The 17,489-nt window shown below is 46.2% G+C and overlaps 1 protein-coding gene across 2 annotated transcripts in view; it reads right to left on the reverse strand.

Annotated features, from left to right (window-relative positions):
* XPOT (exportin for tRNA) overlaps window positions 1–4,529 on the reverse strand; it is a 47,348-nt gene extending 42,819 nt beyond the window's left edge. Inside the window, exons 1-2 of one of the 2 annotated variants that reach the window (XM_046012187.1) lie at window positions 4,160–4,529; window positions 553–686 (exon numbers count right to left, since the gene is read on the reverse strand). In XM_046012187.1, coding sequence (XP_045868143.1) covers window positions 553–612 — 60 coding nt within the window. In that variant the 5' untranslated portion in view covers window positions 613–686; window positions 4,160–4,529. Of the gene's footprint in view, window positions 1–552; window positions 687–4,055 lie in introns of both variants that reach the window. The other variant, XM_046012188.1, reaches the window with a different exon arrangement.
* Window positions 4,530–17,489: the final 12,960 nt, after the last annotated feature.

Consider the following 17,489-nt stretch of genomic DNA (forward strand, 5'->3'; position numbering starts at 1 on the left):
CATCATGTTTAATTGTTTATTTTTGCTCAAATATTCCAGCACCTCATAATGGATTCCTTGTCATCTAATCATTTTATGTAACCTAAGACATGGCATACATAACCACTAATTTACATGTCTGCCTGGAGTAAATAACAAAGACGCTAAATATCACCAACACGAAGGTTAAACAACTTGTCCAGACCAAGCCAGGAAATATAAAGATAAAATATGCACATCTGCTATTATGGAGAGTTCCTTGAGCAATCCTTTGCACTGCAACTTTTAAATAATTAGAAATAATGATTGATGTGACATAAAGAGCTGCCCTGAATCACATCAGATTTTAATACCTTTGTTGAGCCAACTAAAAAGAACATCAATCACAATGCTACCGTTTCTGTATTCAGAATATATTCAAGTACCTCAAATTTGTCTCTGTCCATTTCTACTCAATGAACAGGTTGATAAATCAACCTTTATCATCAAATGTATTTTGTTTTTAAATCCAAGCCCTCTAGTGCAAATTTGGAGTAACAACCTTTAAAAACTGATTAAGCTGACTTAACTTACCCTTTGTCTGAAGTCAGAATCAGCATTTGGATTTAGCCCTAAAAGAGCCTGTTCATCCATCCCTGCTGCTATTCTTGGAGTTTTCTGATTACAACAGGCGTGCCCTCTAATCCCACAGAAGAATCCACAAACATCTGCACACACACAAAAAAAGGAGAAAGAAAACAATACTTGATAAACAAAATTGACGCTTATACAGAATATCGTAACAAGTGGATGACATTACGCAAAAAGTGTAAATGTTGAAAGAACTTCTTTTGAAACTACCCAAAATTACAACTAAAGGAACGTAAGTCTCAGAAGAATGTGCCTACTAAATACTCCACAATGTGTAATTTCAAAAAATCTAACATATGGAATTAATGTTCTCAAATTTTCTTATTCTTCAGGATCAAGTATAGAAAATAATTCTTTTCTACTTTAAATAGAAGCATCTGATTTATGTGGTATAATCATCCCCAGTACTTAAAAGTGCAACTCTGCAACTATATTAAAATACAACACATCTAGATTCTTATACTAATTTGCCTACTTCCATTTACCTATATCACAAATCTTTAGGGAAAAAAAATAACTTAGAGTGGTTGACTAAATAGTTAAACTTGGAGTTCAATATCCTTACTTGAGAGTCTCTCAAGTACTTCAAGATAAGTCAAACGAAAGAAGAAGAAGAAGAAGAGTGAAAAACCAGTCATTTAACTTTTAAACAATAGACATTCTGGATAATTTTAGAAATGTATTTCAAAAACCATTTTTTTAGTCTTTGGAAAGCAATGCACTTTTTCATAGTATAGGGTCTATCATTCTCAAATAAGAACACGATTAAGCCCCAAAAGGCAACCTAGTTTTTGATAGAATGTATAACTGAGGGAACAAGGAACAAATTCTAAATGATGTGAAAATCACATTCTCTCAATGCCTATGAGGTAGGGAGAACATGCCTACTACTCCCATCAAAAGGCTGTAGAGCTTTGTGTGTGTGTTTAATGATCATAAACCAAAGATAAGATCAGAGCCTAAAGAAGCCAAGAGACTAAAGGCAGGGGGTGAGGGCACACAGCATTTTGGAAACGGTGAGGCCAGTATCTGATCCAGGTTAGAGGACTCCAACTACAATATGCTTTTCTGTCTTCCCCTGGGCGTGCCTGAAACAAGTAAGTCAGGGTATGTGCTGAGAGCCCTTTGAGGGAAAAGCTCAGCTTTCTCTTGTGATTACTATCATATGTTCAGACTAAAGCAAGGCAGGATCCACTGCCCTCAGGGTTAAGATGCAAACTCTTTTGAATGACTCCTCACTATTCTGCCCCCCAACCCTGCAAGGCCAGTGGTATTCTGCCTTTCATCGCTGGACTCACTGCTTTTCTTGTTACTTGGTTAACCCCTGCTTGTCCTTCAAAATTCAGCTTAGAAGTCCTCTTTCAAGAACACTTCTTTGACCCCTATTGTCCAATTCTTCCAAACTGGATTAAATGCCCCTCTTAAGTGCTGCTATGTTGTCACCACTGCCTACTTACCAGTTTGCTCTCTATAATCTTAAAGGGAAAGGGCTGTCTTAAATATTCCTCATTATATCTCTAAGACATAGTACAACATAAGCTTTGGGTTTGGAAATACCTGGGTTTGTACTCCAATCTAGTCATCTTCAAACTGAGGCCACATGGACAACTAGGAAATGTGAAAGAGAGAGCCCTAGAGAGGGCTCATCATAGAGATGAAGTGGGAAAGACCATCTATCTCAAAAGTTGTAAAGACCTCAGTGAGGTAAGGTATGTAAAGGATGTCTGGCATATAGTGGGCCCTCAACAGATAATTTTAATTCAGAGCTAGTCACACGCGGAATGGGAACTACTTGGAGCAGTCCAGATTTATCATTTCATACTAATAAACGGGCATTTGAATAGATGGGAAAATGCAAAAAAAGGCAGTGATTTTCCTTCCCACCTTGCCATAAACGACTAGAAAATTTGATGATTCCCTGGAAAAAATGCGTACACAAAAAAGAAAATTTGAATTTCTGTGAATCCCAGGTTAAAAAGTCCTATGGCAGGGCACTTGGGTGGCTCAGTTGGTTAAGCATCTGCCTTTGGCTCAGGTCATGATCCCAGGGTGCTGGGATCAAGCCAAGTAGGGTTCCCTGCTCAGCAAGGAGTCTGCTTCTCCCTCTCCCTCTGCTTTCTGCTCCCCCTGCCTGTGCAGCTCTCTGTCAAATAAATAAAATCTTAAAAAAAAAAAAGTCCCATGGGGCTCCTGGGTGGCTTCAAGTTTAACAGGCTGCCTTAGGCTCATGCCCTGATCCCAAGGTCCTGAGATCTCTCTCTTCCCACTCCCTTCTCAGCAGGGAGCCTGCTTCTCCCGCTCCTGCCCCCCCCACTTGTGCTCTCTCAAATAAATAAATCTTAAAAAAAAAAAAGTCTTATAAAAGATTCCTCTAATTTAGGGAAAATTCCTTAAGCTTGGTAGAGTCACTTTAATTCTATCAAGAGAAATAGCACTGAAGAGAAACAGGTCTTAAAAAACCTGGCCAATCAATAACCTAAGGAAACATAAACTTGTTACAATTGTCAGTACAGAAAGAATCCCCCACAGAGAAGAAATTTGCATAATAATCAATATGCAGTGCAACATAACCATAAAACGGTGAATTACCCACGTGTGCAAACAACTGAAAAGTTACAATCTGTGCAGAAAAGGTAACAGTTCCCTCAGTTAAAGGTTGTGCATGAACACATTACGTTCTAACGTGGCACAGACGTGCAGGCTTAAACATTTGTTACAATGCGATAAACACTTCAATTATGCATCTAGTAAATGTTTTGGGAGAAGGTAAGCAACATACTTAAAATATTAAGCCCTAACTTTTCTTTGATAGCCATTAAATAAAAAATCAAACAATCTGGGGCAACTCCTCCACACCTACTAGAGATCGTTCAAAGACCAGGACTGAATCTTTCCAGTCTTTTAACACCACGCTGACAAGTCGCTTTAATAAAACGTAACTTCCCCCAGTAACAACTAATTAGCACTTTCAAAAAGTACTCATTTCTTCTGGTTACAGGGAAACATCACGCTTGTCTACCCTACAGAACTGTGAGGAAGGGAAGAGAAGAAATGGCGTGTCTGCGCTGGCAAATTACTACACAGAAATAACACTTTTCTCCTTTTTGTCCTGGGGCGGGGTGGGGGGGGGTAGGCAAAGCAAGTTTGAGGTCTCTGCAGCTAAACTGGAGGGACACGCTGCTATTACAAATGACGCTGGCCACTTTCACTACATTAGCGGCCAGAGACGACGCCGACCCTCCTCGGCCGCCCTGGCCCCCTCCTCACCCCCTCTCCGTCCCTCCCCTAAAGGAAGCCTCGTGGCAATTGGGTGATGAAACACCCGGCAACGGGCGGCCACGCACTCGGGACGCGCTCCGCTGCGACGGCCGCAGCTCGTACCCACCCCCACCCAGTCCGCCCAGCCTCGGGGCGCGCCATGGAGGGCCCCCGGCCCGCACCCCTACCCGGAGTGGGGGGCTCCCCGGGCCAGGTCGCCCGGCCAACTTCCCCGCAGCCTCGCGCGGACCAAGCCGGGTCCGAGTCCCGCCGCCCCCGAGCTCCGAGTCACCTTCCCTATCACTCCATCCCGCCTCCCCGCCTGCACTCCCGAGGGTTGGTCAGCGGAGCGGAGCGATGCCACACGCAGGGAGCGGGGAGAGCGGCCCTCGTCCTTGTCGCCGTCGTCCTCCGCCACGGCCGCAGCGCTAACGCCGGAGACCCAGGTGGCTGGGGCCGCGCGCCGCTCCGCGTCCCCTGGCGCCTTCTCTTGCGTGGCGCCCGGCCGGCAAGCTAGCAAGCAGGCGGGCGGGGTCGGCGCCCCAGGAAGGGAAAGAGCGCGAGGGGCCGGCTAACGCCGCCGCCGCCGCCGCCTCCGTCGCCGCTGAGTCAGCGCGAAGCGCGCTCCCCGCGTCGGCGCCGCGCGGGCCAGCTTGCAGCCTCATGGAGAGTGCGGACGACAGCCCGCGGGCCCCGACCGGGAGCCTACAACTCCCGGCATGCAATGGGCAGGCAGCGCTTCCGGGCGCTTGCCGAGGCCTGTGGTGCATGCCGGGATGGGGCGTCCGGCTTGAGTCCCTCCCATCCTGCTGAATCTCGCGTGGGTCCTCGCCGCCGGTCAGGTGTGCTTAGAATGTTCCATAAGGGCTTCATTAGCTAGTTGGTAGGTTAGAGTACCGAGCTCTTGAGATCCAGATGACGTAGTTCAAACCACGTGTGATTTAGTCGTTTAATTGCTCTTCTATGGTGCCACGTGTTCAGGGGCCGGGAGCGTGAGGATCCTCGCAAGAGCGCTGAAAATTCCTAAGCTTCACTTTAAACGTACTAATATGTTACCGTTCACGAAAAGGAGAGCATTCTTAGGGAGTTCTACTCGTAGGTTACTTTTCTGGCACTGTTGCTTCGTTTATTCAGAGGCAGTATGGGCTCAAGGTGTCCGCGTTTGAATCCCCACCCTAACCTAACCCCTTTCCCCTCCCACACTTGATCTCAGTTTCAGGCACTTTACATAATCTATCTGTACCTCCATTTACTCATTAACAAAGTGGGGACAACAATAGTGCTGACCTTAAAGGGTTCTTGTGAGGACTGGGAATAATATATGTTTGCACACGATAAGTGCTCAGTATTTAGGTTTCATTGTTGATATTTTACTACTGGATACAGACTAGGTTGCAGTCCCTCTGACTACAGTGAGGAACAAACAAAACTTGGGAAGAGAAATTCGGAAAAGAAGTAGAATACAATTAATGTAACAATTAAGCAGCTATATTTGTTTAGTGACCCACCGTGTGCAAGACACTACAACAGGTATTTCATATATACAATATTTTCCATCACTTTTGCATCACGTTTGTAGTTTTAAAATGTCAGGCAAGGATTCCTGTCCTATTTCAGTGTATCTCCAGAGTCTAGCACATAGGACAGTGCCAGCCTGTAGTTAAACTCAGTAAGTAGATAATTGCGTAGATTGATTCTTACATTAGCTGTGTCAGTCAACTATGGACTGTGGAAACCCAATATTAATTCTAGTCTGAGTGGCTCCAAAATCTTTAATATGTTCAGACTATGTATGTCCCATTTACCTATTATCTACTGCTTATCTATAGTTTATCTAATGACATTGGCCCTTTATGGTAGTTTAAATACCCAGGATTATAAAAATCTTTCAATTTTGAAAACTTACGTTATTTTGAAATAAAGAAGCACTTGGTGGAATCCAACCAAAGAGGACCAGAAAGGGTTGTTAAATTTGATCACTTTACAGTCTGGCTTTCTCATCTCAGACTAATAAAGTGCTAGCTTTAGGGGCGCCTGGGTGGCTCAGTGGATTAAGCCACTCCCTTCAGCTCAGGTCATGGTCTCAGGGTCCTGGGATCGAGCCCCGCATCGGGCTCTCTGCTCCGCAGGGAGCCTGCTTCCCTTCCTCTCTCTCTGCCTGCCTCTCTGCCTACTTGTGATCTCTCTGTCAAATGAATAAATAAAAATCTTTAAAAAAAAAAATAAAGTGCTAGCTTTAAAATGTTCATAGGGATGCCTGCGTGGCTCAGTCGGTTAAGCATCTGCCTTCCTCTCAGATCCTGAACCCAGAGTCCTCGAATGGAGTAGGAATCCCTGCTCAGTGGGGAGCCTGCTTCTTTGCCCTCCCTGTCTGCCTGCTCCCCCTGTTTGTGCTCTCACTATCTCTCTCCATATCAAATAAAGTCTTTTTTAAAAAGTTTATAAATAAGACATTTTAATTTAAAGCATGTATACTTGCATATAGCGTTTTTACATATTAATTGCCAACGTTTTGGAGCATTTATTATGTGCCACAAACAGATTTAAGTGTTCCTAAATTAATCCTCACAACAATTCTATGAGGTAGGTACTATCGTTATCGGTATTTTATAGATAAGGAAACTGAAAGTAGCAGAGCTGAGATTCAAACCCACTTCATATGTACTGGAAGGTTGTTATCTCTATGTGGTGAGATTACAGATGATTTTTTTTCTTCCTTGTACATTTTTGGATTTAAAAAAAATCCTCCATGATGTGATGTTATGAGCACAGGGTATTATATAAGACTGATGAATCACTGAACTGTACCTCTGAAACTAATAATACCTTATATGTTAATTAATTGAATTTAAGTTTTTTAAAAAGTAAGTAAATAAATAGGCAAAAAAAAAAAAATCCTCCACAATGACCATGTAGTATTTTCATAATCAGAAAAACATTAAAAAAAAAACCTGACTCTAATAAAAGGAAAAAAGAAATAGTTTCATTCACTCTTTGAGCATTTATACATGCTATGTCCCTCGGGAAGCATTTCCAGATTTCTTCAACCAGTTCTGTTTAATAATTTCTTTGATATTGCTTTTTTTAAAATCCTCTTTTATGTCATGAATATATTTTAATATGTTTCATTTTGTATTAACTTTGTGTGGTTGTCTTTCTTATGACTCAATTCTTGAAGACTGAAAAATCTTATTTTGATTCTGTTTATGGATAGTGATTTCTCAGTAAATATTTGTGAAATGCATTAAATTAAATAAAAAATAATGCAACTGTGAGCTGTTAACCATTGAGTTCTGTGTCAGCTTCTCTTCCTCATATCCTTCATCTTGATGCTTGTTAAGTCCAGTACCATTGTCATCAAAAGTTCACTCATTCAAGATGGGTTTTCTGGCAGAGAAGGAAATTGGAAAATAGGTCAGGTAAGCTGTCTTTACTTGTCCTAGCCCAATCATTGATTTTTCTTAGAGGAAGTGGGTGTGAGGCAGGAAGCCTCAGGCAGAATAGAGCATTGAAGCATTATTTAGTATAGGAAAGGTTTTTTTATTTTTTATCCAAAACACGGTAGAGTCCCTTAGGCTTCATTATAATAACATCTCTCCTCCATGTCAGTTGATTGCTAATTGTTAATAGTTACTTAAAGAGTCGGTATCCGTTGATACTGAATAGAAACACCGAGAGATTCCTAAATCAGACACCTTTAAATATTCAGGTTCTATTTACCTACTACAGATTTTAAGTTTCTTACTATGCATATTGTCTGTCTTTAGTTTTAAATTGGGAGATGGGAACACTAGGGATCCTTGGATTGAAGAACATTTCTAGTTTGAAATCCTTACAGAGTTCTTACGACCTATGGTTCACTGATCACCTATACACCAAAAACATAACTAAAAAACCCCACCATTTTGGGTCTGTGTGTATATATGTAGATTCGATTTTTGTCTTGAGCCTTAATCTAAAGTTTAAAAAGTTAGGCTAGCATCCAAAAGAGAAGAATTTGATATTACTTTATATATGGAGAACCAAATGCCCATATATATGCCAGGAAATCACACACTTGTTCAATTTATCTTTAAAACCCTTAAATAATATTTACTTTGTTTCAGGTACGTATCATAAAGTACTTCAGAAACATTGTTAATCCTCATAATAACCCTAAGGAGTTGGTACTATTACCCCATTTCACAGATGGGAAAATTAAGGCACTAAGAAATTAAAGTAACTTGTCTAAGATCATTTAGCTCCTGAATGTGAGAGCTGAAATTTGAACCCAGGTCATCTGGCTCTACGCTCCTGTGCTCATAACTACAGCCCTTTTTTTTTTTTTTTTTTTTTTTTTTTTTTTTTTAACTACAGCCCTTTTAAACTAGTTGAATAGACCATACCTCAACCTAAGGCTGCTCTGTTCTGGTGAATGTTCTTCTGGTTAACAAAAGTGCCTTGGGGAGTAGTTCTGGGTAAGGAATGTTTCATTACTTTTGATAGTTTTGTCAAGAAACACCTATTAAGTGCTTGACTGCACAGGAATTGTACTAAATGGTTCTTGAGTTTAGATGGACTTAGAAGATAGAGTAATTGCCCATCTTGGATATATGTGCGTCGATTATCCACACAAAGCTTACCAAAAGATAAATACAAATTATGAATATGTTTCTATAGTACTTTTAAAATTCATAATTCATTGCATTTGATCCTCATACCAACTCACTGGTTAGCCAGGCAAGTATTGATAGTTTCATTTTACGGAGGATGAAACTGAAGTCAAAAAAGATTCAGAGACTTTCCAGAAATCTCACAGATACTGAATAATGGGGTTTGCACTGTAATCCAGTTCTCCTGACTCCAAATCCAAATCCTGACTCCAAATTTGCACAGCTCCAGATAGCAAGGTTTCATTCTGGGGGACAGGAGGAGTCCTGTTTTGTGACTCAGGGGTCCCGCATATGAAGGGATTTGAGACCAGGCCTCTGGTTATGGATGCCTGAAATCCCAAATTAGGGTTAGGATTAGGGTTTAGGGACATGGCAAGCCAGATGTGCTGGCTGTGGTGCAAGATACCTTGGGGGCTCAGATGAGGGCGGGCTCAGGCTGAGTGTCAGAATGTGCATTAGTGTCCATGGTGGGCCTCCAAAAATGGGGGTGGCCTTGGGAGCCATCCAAAATTCTCCTAATCTGGGGGTTTTGTGTAGCTCCATAGGGCACGGTTTCCTTCTGGAGGGCAGGCAGAGTCCTGTGGTTTTTAGCTCTCGAGTCTCCAATCTAGAGGGCTTGTGGGCCAGGGCTCTGGGGACCATTGTCTGAAAACCCAAGTTAGGGTTAGGGATAGGGCCTAGGGCATGGCAGGTCTGATCTGCAGACACTGAGGTGATCTCCCTGGGATCTGAAGTTAGGGCAGGTGTCAGGCCATCATTGAGGCTGGAGTTTGTGTCCCTGAGGGCCACTGAATGTGTAGGAGACCTAAGGGGGCCATGAAGGTTTTTATCCCTCTGGGTGTTTGCGCAGTTCCAAATAGCAAGGTTTCATTCTAGGGGACAGGAGGTGAGCTCAGCTAAGCGCGTGCAGGCCCCATCTGCCAGTGCTGAAGAGGGTTCCCTGGGGTGCTGAGTTGAGGATGGGGTCAGGCAGAGTGTCAGGCTATGGGTTTGTAGCCAGGCTCCTGCAGAAGGTGGGGTTGTCCTCAGGGAGACATGCGGGTTTCTCTGGCTCTGAAGGGTTCTGCACAGCTCTAAATGGCACAGTTTCCATCTGGGTGGCAAGCGGACTCCTGGGGTGTGGCTCTGGGGTCCCGAATCTGGAGGGTTTGGAGGAGGCCTCTGGGGACTGAAGCCTGAAAATCCAACCTAGGGTTCGGGGTAGGGCCTAGGGTCATGGCAAGCCAGATCTGCCAGCGCTGAAAATGAAACCCCAGGGGCTGAATCAAGGGAGGGTTTGACCACCCGTAAACCTGGCTTTTAGAGCGCTTTCTCGCAGAGTTCCGGCCAAGACCAGGCAGTTTCCCTGGAGGCCGGGGCAACCGGAAGCGAGTTCCGCCAGGGGTTTCCAGCCGAATCTCATGAGCATTCTGCCCAAAACGACATCAATTTGGACAGAAAGCTCATGAGAATTGGCTGGTGTTGGGTGGCATTTTGGGCCGCGCTCCTGGCCGGGGATGAGTGTGTTTGTCGGTAGGTGAGTGTTGCAGCCATGCGAGACCGCAAGCTGGTCCCAACTCCTGGAGGCCCCCCAGGGGCAGAGTTGAGTTGAGTTACGGTGTGAGCCTGAGGCTCTGGCTTTTTTTGGCAGAATGGGGCACCGAAAGTCACAGTGGCCTGAGGTGGGCGTGCAGGCCTCTCTTGCTCTGTTTCCCGCAGCTCCCAATGGCACGGTTTCCTCCGGGGTGGCAGGAGGAGTCCTGCGGTATGGCTCAGGGGTCCCCAGGCCTACTGGGGCCGGAAGCCCGAGACCCAACCCAGGTTTAGGGTCAGGCCTAGGGTCCTAGCAGGCCCCACCTGACGGTGCTGAGGAGGGCTCCCAGGGGCGCTGGGTAGAGGGCCTGTTTGGCCTGCATTTGTAGGAGAAGGGGCTGCGCATGCGCTCGCCCTTCAGAGCGCTTTCCTGTAGCCTTCAGGGGACACCACGTGAGACCCTGGGCCTTCACCAGAAGGTTCCTCCATAGGCCCCTGCCACTGGAAGCGAGTTCGCCGGGGCATTCAGGCCAATTCTCACGAGCTTTCTGCCCAAATCGACATCGATCTGGGCAGAAAGCTCGTGGGAATTGGCTGGCGTTGGGCAGCATTTCGGGCCACACTCCCGCCCTGGGATGAGAGCGTTTGTTGGTAGGTGCGTGTTGTGGTCATGCGAGACCAGGAGCTGGCCCACCTGGCTTCCAGAGGCTCCCCACAGAGACGAGTTCCCTGGGGGCAGAGTTGAGTTATGGTGTTGGAGCCTGAGCCTCAGGCACAGGCTTCTTTTGGCAGAAAGGGGCTCTGAAGGTGAGGGTTGCCTGAGGTGGGCATGCAGGTTTCTCCTGCTCTGAGGGTTTCCTGCAGCTCCCAGTGGCACACTTTCTTCCTGGGTGGCAGGCTGAGTCCTGCGGTATGCCTCAGGGGTCCCCAATCTGGAGGACTTGAGGGCTAGGCCTCTTGGGCGAAAGCCTGCGAACCCAACTCAGGGTTAGGGTTAAGGCCTATGGTCATGGCAGGCACCATCTGCCAGGTATAAGGCGGGTTCCCCAGAGGGCAGAGTAGAGGACAGGCTTGACCTGCGTTCAGAGGCCATCCACGCTGCAATTGCACTTGGCATTTAGAGGGCTTTCTTGCAAGCTTGGGCCCACGACTATGCGGGGCCCCCAAATGCACTCACCGCTGAAAGCTAGTTCACCGGGGTACACAACCAATTCTCACAAGCTTTCTGCCCAAATTGGCATTCATTTAGGCAGAAAACTAGTGCGAATTGGCCGTTGTTGTGAGGCAATACTGGATCGTGCCCACTGGGTGTTGGGACATGTATGACTGTGGTCTGGGTCCAGGCGGCTTCCCTGTTGGCCACCAGGGACTCGAGCTCCCTGGGGTCAAAGTTAATGGAGGGTGGAGGCTGAGCCTGGGGCTCTGGGTTTGTAGCCCAGGGTGGCACAGAAGGTGGGGGTGGCCTGAGGATGGCATGCAGGTTTCTCCAGTCTGAGGGTTTGGCACAGGTCCCAATGGCACAGTCTCCTCCTGGGTGGCAGGCAGAGTCCTGGAGTGTGGCTAGGGGTTGCCAATCTGGAGGGATTAGGGACCAGGCTTCTGGGGATGGAAGACTGACAACCCAAACTAGAGTTAGGTTTGGGCCTCGGTGAATGGCAGGCCCTATCTGCTGGCACTGAGGCAGGATAGCTGGGGAGCTGGTTGGAGGGCATGGTTCAAACGGGTGTCAAATCTGGGTTTGTGGCCCAGGGGGCCTCCGAGTATGGGGGTCACCTCTGGGGTACATGCAGGATTCTCCCGCTCTGAGGGTTCTCTGCAGCTCCAAAGGGCGGCAGGCGAACTCCTGGGGGTGTGGCACAGGGGTCCACTATCAGGATGGGTTGGGGACCAGGCCTCTCGGGACAGAAGCCTGAGAACCAAACCCAGGCTTAGGGTTATGGCCTAGGGGCATGGCAGGCCCATCTGCCAGGGCTGAGGTGGGCTCCACAGAGGACTGAGTACAAGAAAGCCTTGGTCGGCAATGGGAGGTGATCCTGGAGGATTTCTGGCCCCCCTAGCGCACCCCAGTCCTGAGTGTCCCTGGTGGTGTCACTTGTCACACAAGACTGTCATTCGTTATTTCTCGGTCTGCCCTTTCTGCTTGGAGTAGATCTCTCTCACAGATGCCTGGCTGGATGGCAGGCAGATGAATGGTTTTGGGATCTTTGGTCCTGGAACAGCAGGCATCCCTCAAAACCCTGATGGGCAGGGGGAGTCTCTGTCCTTCTGTGTGCCTCCAGCTTCAGTGGAACCTAGTGTCCAGGACAAGGGACTGGGAGTCCTCCCAGATTAAGTTTGTTCTATGAAGGTGGCTTCCTTCTGAGACCACTAGGCAACTTTGCATGGCCGTTCCTGAGTGGGAGTTCCAAGAAGCAGGATGGTGTCACAGGGTAGGGGGTGTTTGGTGGAGGCTTGTCAAACCTCAGGAGGCTTGTCACGGATTCCAACAGGGCAGCATCAGGGTGTGCACTCTGCCTGACTCATGACCCCCTGGGGTCCTGGGGGCATCTAGCTCCAGAGGATCTACAGAAATGCATACTGGCCTGAGCAGAGCCTTAGTGGTCTGTCTTCTTGGTTCCTGGGTATGGCTCTTTCTCTGTTTCTGGAGGCTGTTGATTCTCCTTTGTTTTCCTCTGAGTGGCACCATTTTGCACTGTTTTATTGGTGTGGATTCAGTGCTGGTAGTTGAGACAAATTCTTCCTGAAAAGAAGGGGAATAGAAGCCATCCTTGTTTCCTAAGCAGACCTGAGCAGATTCCATAGTCATAGCCCTTTCCCAGGTCCCTGGGCCTTCACGTGCTCTCCAAGGCTGAGATTTTAGAAAACGTCTTCTATTCTTAACAGGTTGAAAGAATTAGTTTCCTTTTTAAAAAATTCAACAAAGTCACACTTTTCCTCATCTCTGCCATGATCTGCAAACATTGAATGAACAAGGTTTGACGGGGTGAAGGAAGAATGGGCTTTCCCTTGGGGTTTGGGGCACTGTTGACTCACCGCTGCCCCCGTGTGGCCACTCTCCAGATAGCACGTGGCCGAATGGGTTCCGAATTACAGGATTCAAGGGAGAATAGTAAGACCGAAGAAGGTTGGTCCCTGAAGTCCTTAGCTCCTAAAAACCATCCTCTAATTTATGAGCAGTATTCCACATCGAGTATCTCTTAACTAGATATGAGAGTTAGGGTCAGGGTCAAGTTACATACATTAACTAGGGACAGTTTTTATATGCCAATCTTACCTACCTAAGGTGTTTTTTAAAAAAATACAACGGGAGAGGATATAGTCACCAAAGCACTAAGCACATGATCTGTCTCCGGAAATAGGTCACTGCACATAACGATTGTTTCATCTTAGCTGAGGACCAGGAGCTGGTCCTATAGGTACTTGGCAGGTAACCTCTGTGGCCAGCTGGCCATCTCCCCCCGACAGCCACATGCAGCTCAGTCCATCCTCTGCTCCGCTCAAGGGCAGCAAACAGGCAGACCAGGTGCAGGTGGGACTCCCTCCTGTTAGGCATGGCTTGCTTCCAACAGCTATACAAGTGAGCCTGCTCACATGCACATGACGTGTTCCCTTGGTTCCTTGCTATCGGCCTCCCCTTCTGTCACCCTGGTCTTGAACCTTTAGCTCCTGTGAGATATTGGGTTTGCAGATTTCTGTCGATCTTTCCAAGTGTAGATCTGTATTGCCTTTGTTCAGTGTCCTGGGGTCAAAGAGGAAGTCGGGAAAAGTCATCCTACTCTGAAAGCCGCCAAAAGAAAGATCAAGTGTGCTCTGCCCTGGCATCTCAGGTTTGAAAGCCATGGCCAACTACGTACTGCATGCTCTACACAATCAGCTTTAGGGACTCATGGACACATGTGACATGAAATCGTACTGAAAGAAATCTCGTGACCAAACTTTTGCCTTGCAGAAGACAGTTTAGGGACACCACCCCATGCCCTTGCTGTTATTTCCAGTCTGGCCAATGCCCAGTCACGCTGACACGTGTACCCAAGGGCACATCTGTGACATCCTCCTGGAACACCTGTGGTCCCCTTGCCCCCTTCTGGAGTGTTTCCTGTCCCCCAAACCCCAGGTCTGGCCAATGCTGCACCCCCAGTCCTCCTGAGTTCCCCTGTCGTGCCACTTGTCACACAAGGCTGTTATTTGTTGTCTTTTGGTCTGTCCTTTCTGCTTGGAGTATATCTCTCACAGATGCCTGGCTGGAATGGCATGCCTGGCAAATGAATGCTTTGAGCTCTTTGGTCTTGGAGCAGCAGGCATCCCTCAAAACCCTGATGATCAGGGGGAATCTCTGTCCTTCTGTGTGCCCCAGCCTCGGTGGAACCTAGTGTCATTGACATCCCAGAGTCTCATTATAACCACTGCCAGAGGTTTCTGTGTCTCTGACCTGACCTTTGTTCCCAGAAGATGCTCTGTGAAGAGTCCTAGGAGAGTCTGGGTAATTGTGGCTCTAATAAAGCCACTCTGGGGGATCATTCTGGAGGCCATCTCCCATCGCAGTCTGGCTCTTTCACTGATTTCCAAGATGACTTAGGAGAATAACTTCACTGGAGCTTGAGGCTCATGCTTTCTAAAATGAGGAAATGTTTTTAGATGAATTGATTCATTCTAGACTATGGAATGAACTCCTAGGAATTTCTGGGCAGTCTCCAAGACAGATTCTATCTCAGGGGTTCTGATTCCCATCGTCCCCGCTCCTATGCAGTTCCCCCAGTGGACACAATGGCTGTTCCATGGAGATTCCCCAGGGCAACACCGGACTAGCCAGTGTCTTCAGGCTATACCCCTAGGCCATCTGATGTGGCTGAGGGGCCATGAACAATTCTGAGCCCAAACCAAGGTTTTTGGCTGTGCTGCCTTACTTGCACACAAATAGCAGTGCCTGGCTCAGGCCTTCACTGCCACCACTGAGCCAGTTTATTGAGGACCTTGCCCAGGACACTAGCCCCATGACACTGTGAGGGCACAGTGAAGTCAGGCAGTGTGGCAAGGGATTCTACATCAGTGTAGATGATGCAAGGTACTGTTTCACAGCAAACAGGACAAAAAACATTTAAATGACAGAATAGGAAGTAGTTCAATGTACTTTCTATGAGGGCAGTGATGGGAAAAGTGAACGATGGGGTCAGAAAGGGCAGTAGGAGTTCCAAGAAGCAGGCTGGAGTTGTCAGGGGCTAGGGGGTGTCTCTGGAGGAAGGGACCAGGAGGCTCGTCAGAGGTTCCAACAGGGCAGCATCAGGGTGTGTGCTGGGCCTGACCCCAGACCCCCGGGGACACTGGGGGCATTCTAGCTCCAAAGGATCTACAGAAATACAAACTGGCCTGAGTTCTTGTAATTTGGGAGTGAAGTCTTACGTTTTCCACATAAAGTATCATGTCATCTGGGAAGAGAGAGTTTGACTTTGCCAATTTGAATTTTATTTTTTTTTGTAGTCTGATTTCTGAGGCTAGGACTTCTAGAACTATGTTGAACAGTAGTGGTGAGAATGGGCATCCCTGTTGTGTTCCTGATCTTAAGGATAAAGCCCTTATCTTTTCCCCATTGAAAATGGTATTTGCTGTGGGCTTTTCATAGATGGTTTTTATGAAACTGAGGAATGTCCCCTCTATCCCTACTTTCCGAAGAGTTTTAATCAGGAAAGGGTGCTGTATTTTGTCAAATGCTTTTTCTGCATTAATTGAGAGGATCCTATGGTTCTTGTCTCTTCTGTTATTAATGTGCTCTGTCATGTTGATTGATTTGTCCATGTTGAACCACACACTTGCATCCCAGGAATAAATTCCAGTTGGTCATGATGGATAAATCTTTTAATATATTGTTGGAACCTATTAGCTAGGATCTTGTTGAGTATTTTGGCATCCATGTTCATCAGGGATGTTGCTCTGTAATTCTCCTTTTTGATGGGGTCTTTGCCTGGTTTTGAGATCACGGCAATGCTGGCCTCATAGAATGAGTTTGGAAATTTTACTTCTGTTCCTATGTTTTGAAACAGCTTCACAAGAATAGGTATTATTTCTTCTTTGAATGACAGCCTTGCTGGATATGGTGTCCTTGGCTGCATGTTCTTCTCATTTAATATCCTGAATATGTCTTGCCAGCCCTTTCTGGCTTGCCAGGTCTCTGTGGACAAGCAGACATTATTCTGATGCTCCTTCCTCCATCCATAAGAAATCTCTTCCCCTGGGCTGCTTTCTGGATTGTTTTCTTGCTTTCTCTAAGATTTGCAAGTTTTTCATTTTTTAATTCTAATAGTGTATTTATAGATGATTTTATATTTTCTATGTACAACCTCATATGATCTGTGAATAGTCACAATTATCCCCTCAATTCTTAATTCTTTATGTTTCTTTTGCCTTATAACACTTGGTAGATTTTCCAATGCATCGTTGACTAGAGTAGCATTGTTTGCAGATTTTAATATATCTTTCTCAATATCTGATAGAAAAAGCAGAGGAAACAGTCGTAACAAATGTGACCTAATTGGCGCCTGGGTGGCTCAGTGGATTAAGCCGCTGCCTTCCGCTCGGGTCGTGATCTCGGGGTCCTGGGATCGAGCCCCGCATCGGGCTCTCTGCTCTGCAGAGGGCCTGCTTCCTCCTCTCTCTCTGCCTGCCTCTCTGCCTACTTGTGATCTCTCTCTCTGTCAAATAAATAAATAAAAATCTTAAAAAAAAAAAACAAAAACAAATGTGACCTAATTGACATATATGGAACATTACACATTAAGTGCAGAATACGTTATTTTCAAGTGGTCTTAGGATATTTACTCATATTTACTCAAGTAGATGAAATGTTGGGCCATGAAGCAAGTCTACACATCTTAAAGCCTGAAATTAACTAGATTATATTCTTAGACCACAGGAGAATTGAACCATAGTCATAATGAGAAGAAAACCGGAAAGTCCCTCAATGTTTTAAAATTAAATGTAACTTTGTTACATATCCTAAGGGCCAGAGAGGGAAGCACATGGGAAATTTTCAACCCTTCCTACATCAGATCTTGCAGACTATGGCACTCTGTCTGTGAAGAGCAGCATGATTATCTAGACAGGATTTGAGCCTTAAGTCAGAGTTCTGCCTGCCACAGCCACACCTGACAGCCTTGGTCTGTGGTCCCCACACAGCTGCCCTTTTTGGTAGCCCTGAGCTAAGAGGGACAACATGGCCATATGGAAATGGGAAACTCCTAGTGATGATGGTGCCCCCGACCCAAGCTGTGCTTTCTGGTGTCCCTGAGCTAACGGGGACAATATGGCTGCATGGAAGTGGGAAGCTCCACACCCCTAGTGATGATGGAGCTATCGCATTGTCCTCACCAGTCCAACAGCATGCTTTCTGAGTGAAATATGACACAATAACTGGTTCTTGACCTTCCTTAAGGCTTGAAAATAATCTTGTGAGTCATCTCTTAGAAA

The sequence above is a fragment of the Meles meles genome, chromosome 7 (assembly GCF_922984935.1).
Source record: "Meles meles chromosome 7, mMelMel3.1 paternal haplotype, whole genome shotgun sequence".
NCBI lineage: Eukaryota > Metazoa > Chordata > Mammalia > Carnivora > Mustelidae > Meles > Meles meles.